The sequence below is a fragment of the Bubalus kerabau genome, chromosome 3 (genome assembly GCF_029407905.1).
Source record: "Bubalus kerabau isolate K-KA32 ecotype Philippines breed swamp buffalo chromosome 3, PCC_UOA_SB_1v2, whole genome shotgun sequence".
Lineage (NCBI taxonomy): Eukaryota > Metazoa > Chordata > Mammalia > Artiodactyla > Bovidae > Bubalus > Bubalus kerabau.
Window position 1 is genome coordinate 18,926,493 of NC_073626.1, and position 22,785 is coordinate 18,949,277.

The 22,785-nt window shown below is 39.8% G+C and overlaps 1 protein-coding gene across 1 annotated transcript in view; it reads right to left on the minus strand.

Moving 5' to 3' along the window:
• Positions 1 to 22,785, minus strand: part of DCDC2 (doublecortin domain containing 2) — a 151,968-nt gene that overhangs the window by 10,921 nt on the left and 118,262 nt on the right. Inside the window, exon 8 of the mRNA XM_055570775.1 lies at positions 22,085 to 22,185. Within this exon, the coding sequence (XP_055426750.1) occupies positions 22,085 to 22,185 (101 nt within the window). The remainder of the gene's footprint in view (positions 1 to 22,084; positions 22,186 to 22,785) is intronic.

A 22,785-nucleotide genomic window follows, 5' to 3' on the forward strand; every position in this document is an offset into this window, starting at 1 on the left:
AGCCCTGCAAGATTTATTCTAATTACATCACCCTGCCACTCTTTCTTAAGAGTCACTTTATAAAAAAGAAACACATCATTGCCAAGGCAATAAACTAGGAAGATATTTTTACCTATGCTTAAAGGTCTTCTCCCTTGGTGTTTATGTCGAATTTTAGCCAATTTGTGACTAAAATTTGAAGAGAATAGTTTTAAGGTAGATACTGAAAACTGCTCCATCCTGACCTTTCAAGATTAGCTCATGCCTATGAGTAATTGTGTAATACTGTATTCTGTATAAAGCACAATTCTTACATTTCACTGGAGTCAAGAAAAGGTATTCATTATACCTCACCCCCTGCACTCACTAAACTGATACACATAATGATCATACAAATCATGCAGATATATTTCAGTCTCACAGTCTCACTGACTTCAAGAACATCCAGAGCGCAGCTAGATTAACAGACATATTACACATATGTGGACAGTTACAGAAAACATGTACCCTTAAACATAGAAGTTTTTGTAGTTGAGACTTTTTACCTTTTTAAAATCACATTATCTATCATAAACAATTGCTCTTAATAGTTACTAGAAAAGTTATACTAGATTTTCTCCTTAACATGACACCACTGTTGATATTCCAAGTGCCTTTTTGCCTGCATTTGCCTACATGCATACCTGATTATTTATTTTGTAAGAGCCCATCCTGAGAAAATGGTTGATTTGTATGGCAAGACAGAAGAGGTCTGGTACTTATGATTGCTGGCTGCATCCAAGCACGGAAGGCTCAGGGGAAACCATAAGTATTCAGGTTTTCTAGATAATATGTGTTCAGCTACAAAGGTTAACTTAGGATTCCTGAGTGGTAAGAGGAAAGAAGATGGAATATGGAAATCATATGGAAATAAGCCACAAAATATAGGAAGCATCAATTACTTGGAAGGCATTTTCATAGACAGATGGGACTGCTTAGATAACTTACACTTTAAACTCACATCACACCTTTGACTGTAACCACAGCACCAAAAATTAGAAATGGGAAAAGCATCTAAATTGTGCCTACAGCTGATGTCCCACCCACTTTAGAAGTAAATGTTGATTTTTCTTATATTTATATCAGAATTCCCCAAGAAATGTATTTGAAACTTTAAAACCTTGCTATCTGAGGTAATAGCACAAGCTAGAACTTTCCAGGCAAGAGAGCCTACCTAACCACCCAAACATCCTCTCCATTCTTGCCTATCATTCCTGCTCCATCCTTGAAACATCCTAGACCTAGAAACTGGAGCTCAGAACACTACTGCGCCCCCCCCCCCAATAAAAATACCACCTTAGATGTTCCTTTCTCGGTGTAACATTTGCTACCTTTGAAATTTAGGAGTAGGATTTGTTATAGGTGTTTCTGTGGATTTGATGGCAGAATTCAGGCAGAGATGTTGAAAGTAAAGAAGTTACTGCACTTGTTTTATTTCTGTTCCCATGGAGACTAAAATCATCTCCTACCCAAGCTGAATGAGGTGTTTGGAAATAATCAGTTTCAATTTTTCATGACAGCAAAGTACTGCGTCCTGTTTTCAGTTTTCAGAGGCTTACTTTCACAAGGTAGGGGAAAATGGTTTGGATGTGGTTTGAAGTACAATGACCTACCAAAAAAAAAAAGTGGCTCTATTCATAGACATGACATTGTCAGGACACGGAGAGGGAACGTTTGGCCTGGCCACCTGCTGACAGCTGACTAGCCTAGACCCGTTGAATTCCACAAGGGCCCAGACACTAGTAGGATAAGATATAATACTTTGAGAATTTATGTTTAGATAGCTATTTTTGAAAAAAAAAAAAAAAAAAAAACCTATCCCATTAAGTTTTCTCACTTGGCAAGTAAATGTTATCTTCTTTCACTTACATCAGAAATTCCTGAAGGCTACATGTTAATGTTTTAACACCATTTTAACCCCATTCCTATCAATTAAACAGATCAACCAAGGGGATGTCACAAAAAGCCTCGGTGCAGATGCACAGGGAAGTTTAGAAGCCAGAGCATCCTCTTCTTAACTCTTCCTGCAGTGTGAGATGCCTGCAGTACCAAATAGGAATACAATTCACTAAAAGGAGGTTGACTTGAAGCTGAAAAGGCCATTTGCATACAATTCCTTTCATTTCAGGGAAGGCAGCGGAGGCCAAGCAGCCCTCCACTCAGATGGAACCTGTTTCCATTTGTGAGATACTTCAGTTCAGTTCAGTTCAGTCGCTCAGTTGTGTCCAACTTTTTGCGACCCCATGGATTGCAGCACACCAGGCCTCCCTGTCTAACACCGACTCCCGGAGTTGACTCAAACTCCTGTCCATGGAATCAGTGATGCCATCCAACCATCTCATAGGGCATCTGTTGTCCCCTTCTCCTCCTGCCTTCAGTCTTTCCCAGCATCAGGGTCTTTTCCAATGAGTCAGCTCTTCACATCAGGTGGCCAAAGTATCGTAGTTTCAGCTTCAACATCAGTCCTTCCAATGAATATTCAGGACTGATTTCCTTTAGGATGGACTGGTTGGATCTCCCTGCTGTCCAAGGGACTCTCAAGAGCCTTCTCCAATACCACAGTTCAAAAGCATCAATTCTTCAGCAATCAGCTTTCTAGTCCAACTCTCACATTCATACATGATTATTGGAAAAACCATAGCCTTGACGAGACGGACCTTTGTTGGCAAAGTAATATCTCTGCTTTTGAATATGCTATCTAGGTTGGTCATAACTTTCCTTCCAAGGAGTAAGTGTCTTTTAATTTCATGGCTGTAATCAACATCTGTAGTGATTTGGAGCACAAAAAAATAAAGTGTGTCACTGTTTCCACTGCTTTCCCATCTATTTGCCATGAAGTGATGGGACCAGATGCCATGATCTTAGTTTTCTAAACGTTGAGCTTTAAGCCAACTTTTTAACTCCCCTCTTTCACTTTCACCAAGAAGCTCTTTAGTTCTTCTTCACTTTCTGCCATAAGTGTGGCGTCATCTGCATATCTGAGGTTATTGATATTTCTCCCAGAAATCTTGATTCCAGCTTGTGCTATAATTAGTAGAGCATTTCTCATGATGTACTCTGCATATAAGTTAAATAAGCAAGGTGACAATATATAGCCTTGACGTACTCCTTTCCCGATTTGGAACCAGTCTGTTGTTCCATGTCCAGTTCTAACTGTTGCTTCTTGACCTGCATACAGATTTCTCAGGAGGCAGGTCAGGTGGTCTGGTATTCCCATCTCTTGAAGAATTTTCCACAATTTGTTGTGATCCACACAGTCAAAGGCTTTGGCATAGTCAATAAAGCAGAAGTAGATGTTTTTCTGGAACTCTCTTGCTTTTTGGATGATCCAATGGATGTTGGCAATTTGATCTCTGGTTCTTCTGCCTTTTCTAAATCCGGCTTGAACATCTGAAAGTTCACAGTTCACATACTGTTGAAGCCTGGCTTGGAAAATTTTGAGCATTACTTTACTAGAATGTGAGATGAGTGCAATTGTGCGGTAGTTTGAGCTTTCTTTGGCATTGCCTTTCTTTGGGATTGGAATGAAATAGAGGCCCCTTATCTCCCAGCTTCTGTTCCTTGAGGTGTCCAGACAGAACGCCAAATAGTGTAGGCCCCCCACTTATGCCCCCAGCAGGCTGTATCTGTGTGGGGAAGTGGCTTTTCCCACTACAGTATGGGGCTTTGTTTCTTCCATGGCAAAAAAGAAGTCAAGACCCGCTTCCCTTCTGGTTCTCAACATTTTATAATTATTGTTTTAATACTGTAGTTCATGTGAGCGTGCTCAGTCGTGTCTGACTCTTTGTGACCGTGTGGACTATACCTGTCAGGTTCCTTTGTCCTTGGACTTCTCCAAGAATACTGGAGGGGGTTGCCATTTCCTCCTCCAGGGGATCTTCCCGACCCAGGGATTGAACCCTCATCTCTTTCGTCTCCTGCATTGGCAGGCAGATTCTTTGCCAGTGAGCCACCTGGGAAGCCCTTATTTTAATATATCAGTCCTGAATATTCATTGGAAGGACTGATGCTGAAACTGAAACTCCAGTATTTTGGCCACCCCTTGCGAAGAACTGACTCCTTGAAAAAGACCCTGATGCTGGGAAAGATTAAAAGCAGGAGGAGACAGGGACGACAGAGGATGAGATGGTTGGATGGCATCACCAACTCAATGGGCATGAGCTGGAGCAAGCTCCAGGAGTTGGTGATGGACAGGGAGGCCTGGCATGCGGCAGTCAATGGGGTCGCAAAGAGTCAGACACGACTGAGCAACTGAGCTGACCGACCAAAAAGTTCATTTAGGTTTTTCCATAACCTCTTAAGGAATGAATAAACACATTTCACTGATGTAATAAATCCATTTCACTGAAATAGATTTAGGGGTCTGGTCAGAAGCAACAGCCTTCTTCATCTTTCTGTATGTTTTATGGCATGTGAACAAGTAACAGAAACAAGCTCTCCATTGACCTTATCATTCATAAGAGAAGTTGTAAGTGACCTCTCATTCTCTAAAAGGGACAAAATTATGTCAGTGGGCATAGTTGCACTTCAAACCTCCTATTTCTGGTGATAGCTTCTAGGCTGCAGAGTCTTTAAAATGCCATTGTGTTCTGTGTGTGTGGATCATGCATCACAAACTCAAATGCCCCCAGGAGTTGGGCAAATAACATAAATGTGTAATTCAGGACAGGTGTGAGGTAATAGGGAGTGCTGAGACCTGTGGTAAACAGAAGAGTACCCAGGGCTTCCCTGGTGGCTCAGGGGTAAAGAATCTGCCCGCCAATGTAGGAGATATGGGTTCGATTCTTGGGCCGGGAAGATCTTACATGCCACAGAGTAACTAAGCCCGTGCACCACAAACATTGAGCCTGTGCTCTAGAGCCTGGGAACCACAATGACTGGGCCCACAAATCACAACTACTGGAGCCCACATGCCCTAGAGCCCGTGATCCACAAGAGAAATCACCACAATGAGAAGCCCATGTATTACAGCTAGAGAGTAGGCACCGACTTGACACAACTAGAGAAAAAGCTGTGCAGAAACAAAGATCCAGCACAGCCAAAAATAAATAAAGAATTTTTAAAGAGAGAGAGAGAGACAGAGCATACAAGGCCCACTAAGGAGATTCTATATTGCAAGCCTTGTGCCAGCCAAAAAGATTCTCATAGGAGCTTGGTCACAGGCTGCCAGTCTGTCATCCAAGGTGCAGAGAGTATGCAGACAGTTTATTTTCACAGTGATGAATTAGTGTGAAAGTGATTTCTGGTTAAACACAGCAGATTGAACAAATGTGTGGGGTTTTTTTCTTAGCTGTCTTCTGATTCCCATCTAAAATCTAGGTAAGGGAAATTTTTAAAGGGACAAACCTCTAGGGACACAGTTTCCCAGCCCCCAAACCTGGGAAACTGTCTAAGCCAGTGGATATGGGGCCAATAACAGCAGAACTGAGGAAGCTAAAATTTGAGTCTGTAGGAAGGGAGGGAGAGCCAAGAAGCAAGCTTTGCATGTTGGAAAAAACTATAGAAGGGATTGGAGGCACCATCCATCTCTGAAAGAAGGGGCATAAAGCGTAACTAGAAACAGGTGGATTGGCTTAGAGTCTTTGAAAGGAGGTAGGCTTCCAAGATACCCTTTCTGCCCTTGGAGAAATAAAGGAGGCTTATTCTTTAAAGATGTTGAACCATAGAGAGGCTGGACTCAAGCATAGTGAGAACAAAGACACCAAACTGAAACCCAGAAGAATAAACCTCTCTACTTAAACAGTCTTTTATTTAAGGTATCCATGCCTCCTTCCCACAGTCATATTCCAAAATGCTCACAGCCAAGCTTACACCGTCATGACAAGAGATTGAAAGATTCTACTTAACAGAAACAGACCAACCCAAAGGAATAACACAGATATTGAAAGCTGGAGGTATGCCAATGAAATATAGCAAAATCAACCACTAGAGTGAAACTTCATTAGCTTAATGAGCTCTGCCAATGCACACAGAGTTCCCTAAACTAAACTAGAGTTCAGTTGCTTCACTCTAAACTCTAACCAAACATACACCTTAAATTTATATAATGATACATGTCAAACATATTGCAATTTTTAAAAAGTCTAACCAGACAGCCAAGGAGAACCTCTAACATGGAAACAGAGATCATGAAGGTAGAAAGAAATAAGAGGGAAAAAAAGAAACAAACATAGTTCAGGAAAAGAAAGTTTAAAATAATAGATTAATCCTTGGAGAGAGAAGGGAAGATATCACATACATAAAACAAGAATAGGATGCTACAAAAAGGAACAGTTACAGAATATGAAAGAGTTCTTAAAAATTAAAACTACATGGCTTTAAAAAAATCAATAGATGGAAAACAAATTCTGAAGCTTATTGATTTTTTTAAGTTATGAAAATGGCAAAAAAAAAATCCATAAAGATATATAAGAGGTCCTATACCCAAATACTTGGAGCTTCAGAAGAAAGGTAGAGAAATGGAGAGAAGAGCATTACCTAAGAAATATTTTTTTCCAGAACTGAAAAACAAACGTTTTCAGAATAAAACAGCCCATTAAGTACCCAGTCCAATAAATAAAAAGACCTGCACCAAAGCACATAACTGAAAATTTTCAGAACACCTAGAACAAAGAAAAGAGTTTAAAAGCTTCCAGAGATAGAAAAAGGATTATTTACAGAGGCCCAGGAAACAGAATGCCATCAGACTTCCCAACCATTCTAGACGGGAAGGACAGTTGAGCAACACTCTCAGGATTCTGAGAGAAGCTATGTCTAAGCTAGAATTTTATATCTAGTCCTGCTTATAATCAAGTTTGAGTAAAGAAAAAAAAGACATTTTCAGACATGCAAGGTCTCAAGAAATGACAGTGCCTCCCGTGAAGCTTTTCCCAGGCACCTGCTAGAGGTGAGCTCCACAAAACCAGTGAAGGTATGACCATGAAAGAGGGAGATGCAGAACCTAATAGGGAATCCACCCACTGGAGAAGCAAAAGAACTTCCCAAAATGATGGGGAAGAAAAATACCAGGAGAATTCAAAAAACTAGATCCAAAAACCAACTAACCAGCCTGATGACGGAGGCAGATGACTGAAGGGCTTGAGGAAAAGACGAACTTGAGATTTATTTATTATTGTCACTGTGTACCCATCCTGGAGAAGGCAATGGCACTCCACTTCAGTACTCTTGCGTGGAAAATCCCATGGACGGAGGAGCCTGGTAGGCTGCAGTCCATGGGGTCACTACAAGCTGGACACGACTGAGCAACCTTACTTTGACTTTTCACTTTCATGCATTGGAGAAGGAAATGGCAACCCACTCCAGTGTTCTTGCCTGGAGAATCCCAGGGACGGGGGAGCCTGGTGGGCTTCCGTCTATGGGGTCGCACAGAGTTGGACACAACTGAAGCGACTTAGCAGCAGCAACCCGTCCTGGTAGTTTGCAGATGGCTTGGAAATAGCTACACAGATGACAAAACTAATCAAATGAAAACTTAGAAAACTAAGAACAAAATTTTTTTTAAAAACATAGGCAATTACTAAAATAGGGAGGAGGAAAAAAATATTACACAAGAAAGAAAATGTGACTATCCTATATGGCTCAGCTAAAATAATACTTCCAGAGTAAAAATAATGTGCAGATAGAACACTGATTTGGAAAAAAGAAATTATTATAAAACTAGAATGTAAAGAAAGAAGGGAGGGAGGAGCCAAGATGGCGGAGGAGAAGGACGGGGAGAACACTTTCTCCCCCACAAATTCACCAAAAGAGCATTTAAACGTCGAGTAAATTCCACAAAACAACTTCTGAATGCCAGCAGAGGACATCAGGCACCCAGAAAAGCAACCCAACTCTTCAAAAGGAGGTAGGAAAAAATATAAAAGACAAAAAAAGAGACAAAAGAGGGAGGGATGGAGTTCCGTCCCGGGAAGGGACTCTTAAAAAGAGAGAAGTTTCCAAACACCAGGAAACCTTCTCACTGCCGAATCTGTGCCGAGCTTTGGAAGCACAGAGGGCAACATAAAAGGAGAAAAAAAATAAACAAACAATTAAAAATCGCAGATTGTGAACCCTACGGTAACTCCCCCAGCGGAGAAGCAGCGCAGACGCCTGCACACGGCATTAGCAAGCGGGGGCTGGGCAGGGAAGCAGGGAGCGGGCTGTGTCCCTTAGAGTAAGAATTGGCCCGAATGTCCTGAGCGCTATCTGAGCGAAATAATTTGGGCTAGCAAACCAGACTGTGGGATATCTACCACGCGAAAAGCCAGCCCTAACCTAAGACACCGCCAGGCCCGCGCACGGAACAAAGGACTGAACAGAGATAGCCGGTTGCAGACCTTCCCCCTCTGGTGACAGGCAGCCAGAGCCATAAGGGGGCAATCGCAGCCCAAGAGAGACACTATCTATAAAACTGTAAGCAGGCTTCTTTGCTAACTAAAACTTCTTGGGGGTCTGGACGGTCAACATCTGCCTGAGAAGGTGCGCCGGTTTTACACCCAGATAACCGAGTGGCGGGGAGGCAATAAGTCGCAGCATTGGCGCCCGCCAAACACATCACCTGAGCTGCTCGGATCTGGGAAGAGCACAAAATGCAGGCCCAACCGAGTCTGCGCCTCTGAAGACTACCCGAGTGCCTGAACCTGAGCGGCTTGGACCTGGGAGCTCAGCCCAGGGCCGGCCTCTGTTCCTGGCGGAACAACCTAGAGCCCGAGCAGTGTGGGCAGGGAGGCTACCCGCGCCGTGAGCGGGGGGGGGGGGGGGGGGCAGACCCAGTGTGGCTGAGGCACTGCAAGCGCACGCCAGTGTTATCTGTTTGCAGCATCCCTCCCTCCCTCCCCACAGCGCAGCTGAACAAGTGAGCCTAAATAAAATAAAAAAAATAGTGTCCTCCACCGTCCCCTTTGTGTCAGGGCGGGAACCAGACACTGAAGAGACCAGCAAACAGAAGAAGCTCTAACAGAGGGAAACGCCTTGGAAGCTACAGGCCATAGATTAAAACCCTGTGGTTACTACGGACTACATAGGAAGGGGCCTATAGATCTTGAGAAATATAAGTCAGACCAAGGAACTAGCCAAAAATGAACTGAACCCACAATACTCACAACAAAACCAGAGAAAGACCTAGATATATTTTTACTATTTTTACGATCAATCTTTCTTTCTTTTTTTTCTTTTTTTTTTTTTTAATTTTTAAAAAAAAAAATTTTAAGTCCTCTATTGTCCTTTAATTTTCACTTTTATAACTATTACTTTGCAAAAAAAAAAAAAAACAAGACCCTATTTTTTTTTCTTCTTCAGCAAACTTCATATATATATTTTATAATTTTTTGACCGTGTTTTGTTTTGTTTTGTTTTGTTTTGTTTTTCTTCTTTTCTTTAACATTGTATTTTTGAAATTCCAAACTCTACTCTAGATTTTTAATTTTAGCCTTTTGGTATATGTTATCAATTTTGTACCTATAGTTTTTTTCATAATTTCGGTGACTTTTTTTTCCCTCTGTTTCTTTCTCTTCTTTTGTATAACATCGTATATCTGCAATTCCAAACTCTACTCAAGATTTTTAATTTATGCTTTTTGGTATTTGATATCAATTTTGTACCTGTATTTTCTTTATAATTTTTGCGACATTGTTTTTGTTGGTTTGTTTGTTTTCTCTCTTTATTTTTCTTCTTCTTTTTTTTTTAACATTGTATTTCTGAAATTCCAAACTCTACTCTAGATTTTTAACTTTTGCTTTTTGGTATTAGTTATCAATTTTGTACCTGTAGTTTCTTTATAATTTTCGCGACCTTGTTTGTTTTTCTTTGTTCGTTTTTTCTCTCTTTCTTTTCCTTCTTCTTTTCTTTAACATCGTATTTTTGAAATTCCAAACTCTACTCTAGATTTTTAATTTTAGCCTTTTGGTATATGTTATCAATTTTGTACATATAGTTGTTTTTTATAATTTCGGTGACTTTTTTTTTCCTCTGTTTCTTTCTCTTCTTCTTTTGTATAACATCGTATATCTGCAATTCCAAACTCTACTCAAGATTTTTAATTTATGCTTTTTGGTATTTGATATCAATTTTGTACCTGTATTTTCTTTATAATTTTTGCGACATTGTTTTTGTTGGTTTGTTTGTTTTCTCTCTTTATTTTTATTCTTCTTCTTCTTTTATTTTTTTTTTAAACATTGTATTTTTGAAATTCCAAACTCTACTCTAGATTTTTAATTTTGGCTTTTTGGTATTAGTTATCAATTTTGTACCTGTAGTTTCTTTATAATTTTCGCAACCTTGTTTGTTTTTCTTTGTTCATTTTTTCTCTCTTTCTTTTCCTTCTTCTTTTCATTAACATCGCATTTTTGAAATTCCAAACTCTACTCTAGATTTTTAATTTTTGCTTTTATGTATTTGTTACCAATTTTGTACCTTTAAGAACCCAATCTTCAGGACCCATTTTTCACTAGGGAACGAGATTACTGGCTTGACTGCTCTCTCTCCCTTTGGACTCTCCATTTTCTCCACCAGGTCGCCTGTATCTCCTCCCTAACTCCTCTCTACTCTACCCAACTCTGTGAATCTCTGTGTGTTCCAGACGGTGGAGAACACTTAGGGAACTGATTACTGGCTGGATCTGTCTCCCTCCTTTTCATTTCCCCCTTTTATCCTTCTGGCCACCTCTGTCTCCTGCCTCCTTCTTCTCTTCTCTGTATAACTCCGTGAACATCTCTGAGCGGTCCAGTTGTGGAGTGCACATAAGGAAGTGACTACTGGCTAGCCCACTCTCTCCACTATTGATTCCACCTCATCTCATTTGGGTCACCTCTAACTCCCTCCTCCCACTTCTCTTCTCCATGTAACGCTGTGAACCTCTCTGAGTGACCCTCACAGTAGAGAAACTTTTCATCTTTAACGTAGATGTTTTATCAATGGTGCTGTATAGAAGGAGAAGTTTTGAAACTACTGTAAAAATAAGACCGATAACTGGAAGTAGGAGACTTAAGTCCAAACCCTGACTCCAGGGAACTCCTGACTCCAAGGAACATTAATTGACAGGAGCTCATCAAACGCCTCCATACCGACACTGAAACCAAGCACCACACAAGGGCCAACAAGTTCCAGGGAAAGACATACCAAGCAAATTCTCCAGCAACAAAGGAACACAGCCCTGAGCTTCAAGATACAGGCTGCCCAAAGTCACCCCAAAACCATAGACATCTCATAACTCATTACTGGACATTTCACTACACTCCAGAGAGAAGAAATACAGCTCCATCCACCAGAACATCGACACAAGCTTCCCTAACCAGGAAACCTTGACAAGCCACCTGTACAAACCCACACACAGTGAGGAAACGCCACAATAAAGAGAACTCCACAAACTGCCAGAATACAGAAAGGACACCCCAAACTCAGCAATTTAAACAAGATGAAGAGACAGAGGAATAGCCAGCAGATAAAGGAACAGGATAAATGCCCACCAAACCAAACAAAAGAGGAAGAGATAGGGAATCTACCTGATAAAGAATTCCAAATAATGATAGTGAAATTGATCCAAAATCTTGAAATTAAAATGGAATCACAGATAAATAGCCTGGAGGCAAGGATTGAGAAGATGCAAGAAAGGTTTAACAAGGACTTAGAAGAAATAAAAAAGAGTCAATATATAACGAATAACGCAATAAGTGAAATTAAAAACACTCTGGAGGCAACAAATAGTAGAATAACAGAGGCAGAAGATAGGATTAGTGAATTAGAAGATAGAATGGTAGAAATAAATCAATCAGAGAGGAAAAAAGAAAAACAAATTAAAAGAAATGAGGACAATCTCAGAGACCTCCAGGACAATATTAAACGCTACAACATTCGAATCATAGGGGTCCCAGAAGAAGAAGACAAAAAGAAAGACCATGAGAAAATACTTGAGGAGATAATAGTTGAAAACTTCCCTAAAATGGGGAAGGAAATAATCACCTAAGTCCAAGAAACCCAGAGAGTCCCAAACAGGATAAACCCAAGGCGAAACACCCCAAGACACATATTAATCAAATTAACAAAGATCAAACACAAAGAACAAATATTAAAAGCAGCAAGGGAAAAACAACAAATAACACACAAGGGAATACCCATAAGGATAACAGCTGATCTTTCAATAGAAACTCTTCAAGCCAGGAGGGAATGGCAAGACATACTTAAAATGATGAAAGAAAATAACCTACAGCCCAGATTATTGTACCCAGCAAGGATCTCATTCAAGTATGAAGGAGAAATCAAAAGCTTTTCAGACAAGCAAAAGCTGAGAGAATTCTGCACCACCAAACCAGCTCTCCAACAAATACTAAAGGATATTCTCTAGACAGGAAACACAAAAACGGTGTATAAATTCGAACCCAAAACAATAAAGTAAATGGCAACGGGATCATACTTATCAGTAATTACCTTAAACGTAAATGGGTTGAATGCCCCAACCAAAAGACAAAGACTGGCTGAATGGATACAAAAACAAGACCCCTACATATGCTGTCTACAAGAGACCCACCTCAAAACAGGGGACACATACAGACTGAAAGTGAAGGGCTGGAAAAAAATTTTCCATGCAAATAGGTACCAAAAGAAAGCAGGAGTAGCAATACTCATATCAGATAAAATAGACTTTAAAACAAAGGCTGTGAAAAGAGACAAAGACAGTCACTACATAATGATCAAAGGATCAATCCAAGAAGAAGATATAACAATTATAAATATATATGCACCCAACACGGGAGCACTGCAGTACGTAAGACAAATGCTAACAAGTATGAAAGGAGAAATTAACAATAACACAATAATAGTGGGAGACTTTAATACCCCATTCACACCTATGGATAGATCAACTAAACAGAAAATTAACAAGGAAACACAAACTGTAAACGATACAATAGACCAGTTAGACCTAATTGATATCTATAGGACATTTCATCCCAAAACAATGAATTTCACCTTTTTCTCAAGCGCACATGGAACCTTCTCCAGGATAGATCACATCCTAGGCCATAAAGCTAGCCTTGCTAAATTCAAAAAAATAGAAATCATTCCAAGCATCTTTTCTGACCACAATGCAGTAAGATTAGATCTCAATTACAAGAGAAAAACTATTAAAAATTCCAACATATGGAGGCTGAACAACACGCTGTTGAATAACCAACAAATCACAGAAGAAATCAAAAAAGAAATCAAAATTTGCATAGAAACGAATGAAAATGAAAACACAACAACCCAAAACCTGTGGGACACTGTAAAAGCAGTCCTAAGGGGAAAGTTCATAGCAATACAGGCACACCTCAAGAAACAAGAAAAAAGTCAAATAAATAACCTAACTCTACACCTAAAGCAACTAGAAAAGGAAGAAATGAAGAACCCCAGGGTTAGTAGAAGGAAAGAAATCTTAAAACTTAGAGCAGAAATAAATGCAAAAGAAACAAAAGAGATCATAGCCAAAATCAACAAAACCAAAAGCCGGTTTTTTGAAAGGATAAATAAAATTGACAAACCATTAGCCAGACTCATCAAGAAACAAAGGGAGAAAAATCAAATCAATAAAATTAGAAATGAAAATGAAGAGATCACAACAGACAACACAGAAATACAAAGGATCATAAGAGAGTACTATCAACAATTATATGCCAATAAAATGGACAACGTGGAAGAAATGGACAAATTCTTAGAAAAGTACAACTTTCCAAAACTCGATCAGGAAGAAATAGAAAATCTTAACAGACCCATCACAAGCACGGAAATTGAAACTGTAATCAAAAATCTTCCAGCAAACAAAAGCCCAGGTCCAGACGGCTTCACAGCTGAATTCTACCAAAAATTTAGAGAAGAGCTAACACCTATCCTGCTCAAACTCTTCCAGAAAATTGCAGAGGATGGTAAACTTCCAAACTCATTCTATGAGGCCACCATCACCCTAATACCAAAACCTGACAAAGATCCCACAAAAAAAGAAAACTACAGGCCAATATCACTGACGAACATAGATGCAAAAATCCTTAACAAAATTCTAGCAATCAGAATCCAACAACACATTAAAAAGATCATACACCATGACCAAGTGGGCTTTATCCCAGGGATGCAAGGATTCTTCAATATCCGCAAATCAATCAATGTAATACACCACATTAACAAATTGAAAAATAAAAACCATATGATTATCTCAATAGATGCAGAGAAAGCCTTTGACAAAATTCAACATCCATTTATGATTAAAACTCTCCAGAAAGCAGGAATAGAAGAAACATATCTCAACATAATAAAAGCTATATATGACAAACCCACAGCAAACATTATCCTCAATGGTGAAAAATTGAAAGCATTTCCTCTAAAGTCAGGAACAAGACAAGGGTGCCCACTTTCACCATTACTATTCAACATAGTTTTGGAAGTTTTGGCCACAGCAATCAGAGCAGAAAAAGAAATAAAAGGAATCCAAATTGGAAGAGAAGAAGTAAAGCTCTCACTGTTTGCAGATGACATGATCCTCTACATAGAAAACCCTAAAGACTCCACCAGAAAATTACTAGAACTAATCAATGACTATAGTAAAGTTGCAGGATATAAAATCAACACACAGAAAACACTTGCATTCCTATACACTAATAATGAGAAAACAGAAAGAGAAATTAAGGAAACAATTCCATTCACCATTGCAATGGAAAGAATAAAATACTTAGGAATATATCTACCTAAAGAAACTAAAGACCTATATATAGAAAACTATAAAACACTGGTGAAAGAAATCAAAGAGGACACTAACAGATGGAGAAATATACCATGTTCATGGATTGGAAGAATCAATATAGTGAAAATGAGTATACTACCCAAAGCAATCTATAGATTCAATGCAATCCCTATCAAGCTACCAACAGCATTCTTCACAGAGCTAGAACAAATAATTTCACAATTTGTATGGAAATACAAAAAACCTCGAATAGCCAAAGCGATCTTGAAAAAGAAGAATGGAACTGGAGGAATCAACCTACCTGACTTCAGGCTCTACTACAAAGCCACAGTTATCAAGACAGTATGGTACTGGCACAAAGACAGAAATATAGATCAATGGAACAAAATAGAAAGCCCAGAGATAAATCCACGCACATATGGACACCTTATCTTTGACAAAAGAGGCAAGAATATACAATGGATTAAAGACAATCTCTTTAACAAGTGGTGCTGGGAACTCTGGTCAACCACTTGTAAAAGAATGAAACTAGAACACTTTCTAACACCATACACAAAAATAAACTTAAAATGGATTAAAGATCTCAACGTAAGACCAGAAACTATAAAACTCCTAGAGGAGAACATAAGCAAAACACTCTCTGACATACATCACAGCAGGATCCTCTATGACCCACCTCCCAGAATATTGGAAATAAAAGCAAAAATAAACAAATGGGACCTAATTAACCTTAAAAGCTTCTGCACATCAAAGGAAACTATTAGCAAGGTGAAAAGACAGCCTTCAGAATGGGAGAAAATAATAGCAAATGAAGCAACTGACAAACAACTCATCTCGAGAATACACAAGCAACTCCTACAGCTCAACTCCAGAAAAATAAATGACCCAATCAAAAAATGGGCCAAAGAACTAAATAGACATTTCTCCAAAGAAGACATACAGATGGCTAACAAACACATGAAAAGATGCTCAACATCACTCATTATCAGAGAAATGCAAATCAAAACCACTATGAGGTACCATTTCACACCAGTCAGAATGGCTGCGATCCAAAAGTCTACAAGTAATAAATGCTGGAGAGGGTGTGGAGAAAAGGGAACCCTCTTACACTGTTGGTGGGAATGCAAACTAGTACAGCCACTATGGAGAACAGTGTGGAGATTCCTTAAAAAACTGGAAATAGACCTGCCTTATGATCCAGCAATCCCACTGCTGGGCATACACACTGGGGAAACCAGAATTGAAAGAGACATGTGTACCCCAATGTTCATCGCAGCACTGTTTTTAATAGCCAGGATATGGAAGCAACCTAGATGTCCATCAGCAGATGAATGGATAAGAAAGCAGTGGTACATATACACAATGGAGTATTACTCAGCCATTAAAAAGAATACATTTGAATCAGTTCTAATGAGGTGGATGAAACTGGAGCCTATTATACAGAGTGAAGTAAGCCAGAAAGAAAAACACCGATACAGTATACTAACGCATATATATGGAATTTAGAAAGATGGTAACAATAACCCTGTGTACGAGACAGCAAAAGAGACACTGATGTATAGAACAGTCTTATGGACTCTGTGAGAGAGGGAGAGGGTGGGAAGATTTGGGAGAATGGCATTGAAACATGTAAAATATCATGTATGAAACGAGTTGCCAGTCCAAGTTCGATGCACAATACTGGATGCTTGGGGCTGGTGCACTGGGACGACCCAGAGGGATGGAATGGGGAGGGAGGAGGGAGGAGGGAGGAGGGTTCAGGATGGGGAACACATGTATACCTGTGGTGGATTCATTTTGATATTTGGCAAAACTAATACAATTATGTAAAGTTTAAAAATAAAATAAAATTAAAAAAAAAAAAGAAAAGGGACAGGAATCTGAAATACATCCAAAAAAAAAAAAAAAGGAAAGAAGGAAAAGGGTGTGTGTGTGAATATGGCCTGATTTGGAGGGGGGAAGGGGAAGCCAGGGGTTGGTAAGTGATCTAAATAATCATCTTCCATCATTGTTACAGGTAAAATTAATAAATAATATCTAAATTTGAAAAGTAAAATAAGATATTTAAGATGTCACCAATTAAAAGGATCTCCATTATGTTATATGTCTTAGAATTTTTAAAATGCCAATTAAACTATGACATGTCATCACTTGTAAGGCTCAAAGATCTCAGAGGTATTAAAATAGAGGGAAGAGAACACGTTGTTTAGAAACATAGCCATGTATTCCATGAGCAATAGCTAACAGCTCAAATCAGATCTGTAGAGCAGGAATCCAGGTGGGAAAGGCTGGGGCAAGTGGTTGCTATTTTTGTCATAATTTTTGTTAGATTGGTTGATTTTTTAGAAGAGTATATGTGCAACTTTGTTATTAAGGATTTATTAAGTTTTAAATCAGTCAATAAGAAAATAGTATATATCAAAACTCCAATTAAAAAAAGAAAGCTTTCACTGCTCCTGGGTTCATGATTCTGGCTTAGATGTCATTTAAAGAAACTATTTACCATAAAAAAAAAAAAAACTTGCAATTCTCATTTTATTACTGGTTTTAGTGGTTTTAGTTGCTAAGTCGTGTCCGACTCTTGCCACCCCATGGACTGTAGCCTGCCAGGCTCCTCTGTCCATGGGATTCTCTAGGCACAAAAACTGGAGTGGGCTGCCATTTTCTTACTCAAAATCTACTACAAATGGATGGAAAATGCTATAAAACAATCCAAGACCACTCTGAAGTTACTATCTACGTTTTCTGCTCTCTTTTCTCAAAAGGCACAAAACCCAAAATATAATTGCTTCTCACCCTATTTTATAGGTATTTATTTGCCTGTGTCTTTGAGATGGTGGCTTCTCCTGCCTGATCGTTACCTACTAGAGACAGTGTACTTATCTATAATGGAACAGTCTCATTTCTTGCCTCCTTAGCTTGGAAAAGCATCCATTTATAAATGCATCATCAGTGCTAGGGTACACAACCACAGGTACTGGTTAATCAGGCACTTCCTTCACTGCTTATGGGAAACCAGACTGATTTGCAATGTGCATGCAAAAAAATTATTTTTTAAAAGAGTATTTTATTCTTATGAGACCTAAACTCCTCCTTGAGAAAAGAAGTTGGTTTTGGCCTCCCCAAATCCATGAAAGAATGTGATATTCCTCAGTTTCCCACCAGTTTGGCAGTATTAGATGCAGGATTATTAACTTGTCTCTAAAAAAAATTAGGCATCTAGACCTTGGGACAGAGCTCAAACATGGATTTAGCTGAAATTAGTACACAACGCCCCATTACACACACTTAAACACACAAACACAAAGCCAGATGGGATGTAGAGGCTGTGAGAGATCTAAAATTTTACCATACTTAACAAGCTGACACATTAGCCTGCCATCCTTCCATGGATGCTGGCAGAAGACAAGAGACTACTGGCTCAGATACAAAGGACTTTACTGCTCACAGCAACAGCAGTAGCCAGAGGACTGGCATTTGTACCTACTGCCCAAGGCTCTGTTCCCACAGGGCATTGTGAAGGGGGCGAGACACATGGTGGCTTGCATTACAGCAGAAGAACCCCAAGCTTAGGGAATCCAAATCATTTTTTCCAAATATTTTTATTGTCCTGAAACAAACATAACATAAAAATTTACCATTTTAACTAGTCTTCAGCATACAATTCAATGGCTGCTGCTGCTGCTAAGTCGCTTCAGTCGTGTCTGACTCTGTGCGACCCCATAGACGGCAGCCCACCAGGCTCCTCCACCCCTGGGACTCTCCAGGCAAGAACACTGGAGTGGATTGCCATTTCCTTCTCCAATGCAGGAAAGGGAAAAGTGAAAGTGAAGTCGCTCAGTCGTGTCCGACTCTTCGCGACCCCATGGACTGCAGCCTACCAGGCTCCTCCATCCATAGAATTTTCCAGGCAAGAGTACTGGAGTGGGTTGCCATTGCCTTCTCCCAATTCAATGGCACCACATCTTTTATAATGGATAGTAAACCTGCCTGACCTTTGCACTATAGGGAGGTATTATCTTTGTTAAACTGAACCATAAACAAACCTAGCCTTTGCTCCAAACCAGAATTTTTTAATCTCAGCACTGTTGACATTTTGGACTGGATACTTCTTTGTTGTGAGGACAGTCAAATTGTGAGGAATTACAAGATACTGAACAGATTACTTGCACACTACCCACTAGAGGTCTGTAGCATTTGATCATTTATAATGAGCAAAAATGTGCCCAGAAATCGCCAAATGTCCCCTTGGAAGCAAATCACCTTCAGTTGAGAATGACTGTTTCAGAGGAAGTCACTATCTGTGTTTGGAGGCTCTTCACCAGGCAAATATCCTTGATAAAGCAGTCCCGAACAAAGGCACTCTGTGCCTCAACTCACAAAACATGCAAAAACACCAGAGATCCATGGTGAGCTGCCTCTCAACAGAGGCCTTAATTCTCACTTCTGAAACTAGATCTGTTTTTCAGACATGTATAAAGTACTTGGTCAATTTGCACTTGATATTTACATACACACACATACACACACACACACCCCCTTCTTCATGGTCCTTTGACTAAAATTACAACATGAACCATTGAGATGATGAGAAACAAGTCCAGAGAAATTAAGCAGGTATGGCCCAAAAGGAAATATGCTGCTGTGCTTGCTGCTGCTGCTGCTAAGTCGCTTCAGTCGTGTCCGACTCTGTGCGACCCCATAGAAATGGCAGCCCACCAGGCTCCCCCGTCCCTGAGATTCTCCAGGCTGTGCTTAGTCATGTCCAAATCTTTAAGACCTCATAGACTGTAGCCCGCCAGGCTCCTCTGTCCATGGGGATTCTCCAGGGAAGAATACTGGAGTGGGTTGCCATGCCCTCCTCCAAGGGAACTTTGCAACCCAGGGATCAAACCCAGGTCTCCCTCACTGCAGGGAGATTCTTTATCATCTGAGCCACCAGGGAAGCCCAAGAATACTGGAGTGGGTAGAAGATTCCCTTCTCCAGGGAATCTTCCCGACCCAGGAATTGAACCGGGGTCTCCTGCATTGCAGGTGGATTCTTTACCAGCTGAGTTACCAGGGATGCCCCAAAAGGAAATAGCTGAGCCCAGGAGTATATGATGGACATTTCCTTTCTTATGCAAGAATGGTTTCCCTTCCTTGGGTTAAAAACTAACATTTTGCAGGGAGGAGGGCATTTAATACTCTTTCCCCAGATCACTTCTGTGCTTTGAAGTTAGACCTGGATACAAATCCCAATTCTTCTACTTAACAGTACAACAGATGAGCAAGTAATTCTACCTGTAGGAGCTTACTTTTCATATATAAGGTGGGGGTGATAAGACCACCTTACAGGGTTGTCATCACAATTCTATGAGCTAAAGTGCCCAGTGCAGTGCCTGGCACTCAGTAAGTACTGAATAAATTGTAGTTATTGCTTCACGAACATCACCATTAGGGCAGGTCCTCAGCATCCCTGGTGGCTCAGATGGTAAAGAATCTGCCCGCAATGCAGGAGACTGAAGTTTGATCCCTATGTAGGGAAGATCCCCTGGAGAAGAAAATAGCAACCCACTCCAGTATTCTTGCCTGAAAAATGCCATGGACAGAGGAGCCTGGCAGGCTACAGTACATGGGCTTGCAAGGAGTCAGACACAATGGAATGACTAATACTTCCACTTTTTTGTTTTCTGTTCTTACTATGATCAGCTTTATACTAATGTCTCCACACTCTCACTTGGTTTTTCACAGTATTTATGACATAGCTGCTTAGAGCAAAGATCTATGGAGCAAAGATTACCAGGCCACAGAGAGAATGATTCTAAGACCTGACTTCATAAGCATCTCATGCCAACCCCCTGAGCTAGACAATCCCAGCTCCATTACCAATAGGTTCAAAGAAATACCTAAATAGGTCAAAACCTACTCTGACCTTTTGTTACCTGGTTTTCTTTTCTTCAAACTGACATCAATGTGTTGAAATTGCCCAGCCTTCAGCAATCTGTTTAATCAATCTCTCTTGCATACTTGTATTTTTAATAGGCTAGCATTCTTGTGTCAAATAAGAAATCAAGCTCTGCAGACTCTTTCCAAGGCTGTTCAAGTATTATCGAGATCAGTTTCCCCTATATCCCCTCCTCTTTCCGGTGATCATCCAACTCACAAGCAAAGAAATACCTATCACAGATTACAAAACTTAAGTGATTAACAGAGAGATCTCTCTTCCATAATAATGCTATGACTTTCCCTTGATATTTGGCATTTTTGACTCTAGAATATAAATTAGTCTTGGTTCCCACTGCTATTTGGTGTTGTACATACGTGATCTTCTTTGTCTTAAAATATAATATTTAATTATAGCTTCACCGAAGACTTAAAATCCCAGTTTCCCTCAGGGAAAAAATACCTACAACTGGAGTTTATGAAAAATTGTTAGTTGTAGCTAATCCTGGGTAATAAATTGGATTTTAGAAATCTGGGTGATTTTTAACACACTAAGCTTTTCATCAGGAAGGCGACGCTTACAGAAAATGCCTGTGGAATAATCAGGCAGCAACTTCACTGCTGAACTGTTAAGACAAATACAACTGAGAACATCATCTATGGAATTTGTTGGATTGTGAAATTTGCTCTTTGAAAAGGAAACATCACATAAGAGCCAGAGAACAAGTGGCAATTTCTGGTGATTTTGTATTCCCTTGAGCTTGGGATTACGAATTCCCCCTCCTCACTTAAATTCCAATCCTCCACTTAGAATTGTAAGGAACCTGACTGAATTGTATTAAAAAGCCTAAATGACTTTTATTTCTTGTGTCATTTAGCCAGAATGAATACTAGTCTCTTCTCTAAAAACATGCGTGTACACACACACACACACACACACACATACACACACACACTTCTACAGCACAGTGTTCCACTGGCCGAAAAAGAAAATCAATACACACGTAGCAAATATTTGAGCTGCATTTATGTAAGCAATTTCTTCACGAAAAACAAATTCCAACCATAGCCCTTTCAAGGACCCTAAAGGACAGAAGACGACAGCACTTTCAAACTGCTGTTCTAAATGGAGGACTTTTTTTTCTAGATAAAACCCCCAAGCCAATGCTCTTTTGTATCAAACCTTCTCCCTCTGTTTCTCATACCTGAGTCCAACCCACCTCATTCTTCAGTGCTGTTTATTAAAGATATACCACTTTCTGTAATAAAGACTGCCCTAATGGCTCCTCTTTGTAGGAATACTCGGAAAAACTGAAGGTGTTTTATTTTTAAGGTCATTTGGTCACATAGCTAGCACCTGAGAAGGTTTAACTTATATCTGCATGAGAACAGCAACCCACAAAACTTGAAAGAAAATGGTAGTCATTGGTTCACACGTCTTTTTAAAGGCATGGTGGCTACCTGGTCCACTGGAATCTCAACTTGAGTGTCTTCATCTTCTTGGACTTCAGCTGCCCCCCGCGTTTCTGATCTCTCCTCTCCAGCTTTGAAAACGCCTTCATCTATAATTTGAGACAAATACACAGTGAAAATCAAAATCCAATTGTGACATCATGTGGCTGAATGTTGAAATTACAATCAAATTCCTATCGATTCTTTTTTATAGGTATTCTGGTTCCCCTTGTATTGGCAAGATTTTTGTAGCCCCCAATTCTTCTAGATTTTCACTGGAAAAAGGTTCAGTGACCAACACAAGGCTGACCCAGAGGAGCAGGGCTGTGTCCCAGCCTCCCCCTCACCTTCTGGTACTGATTAAAACAACACAATCCTGCACAGATATTTAGAAGGGCAAGATTTCCCACCTATTATCTCTTTTCTCTCCTCCTAGCCATGAAGCAATGATGATGCTTGGTGCTTGCAAATACTACTTTTAGCATTTTGCCTTTCCCAAAAGAATGCTATACACTGAAAATTATATATAAGAACAATTCTCTCCATTCTGAGTAACATCAAAAATATTTTTACTGCAACAGAATCAGAGCTAACTCCATATCTCACACAAATCAATCTTTTATTTTGCAGGTTTCTACAGGATTTTCACAATATATGTCTTAAAATCCTTAACTGTAAAACATAACCCAGATCTTTAAGATGTTAGGTTA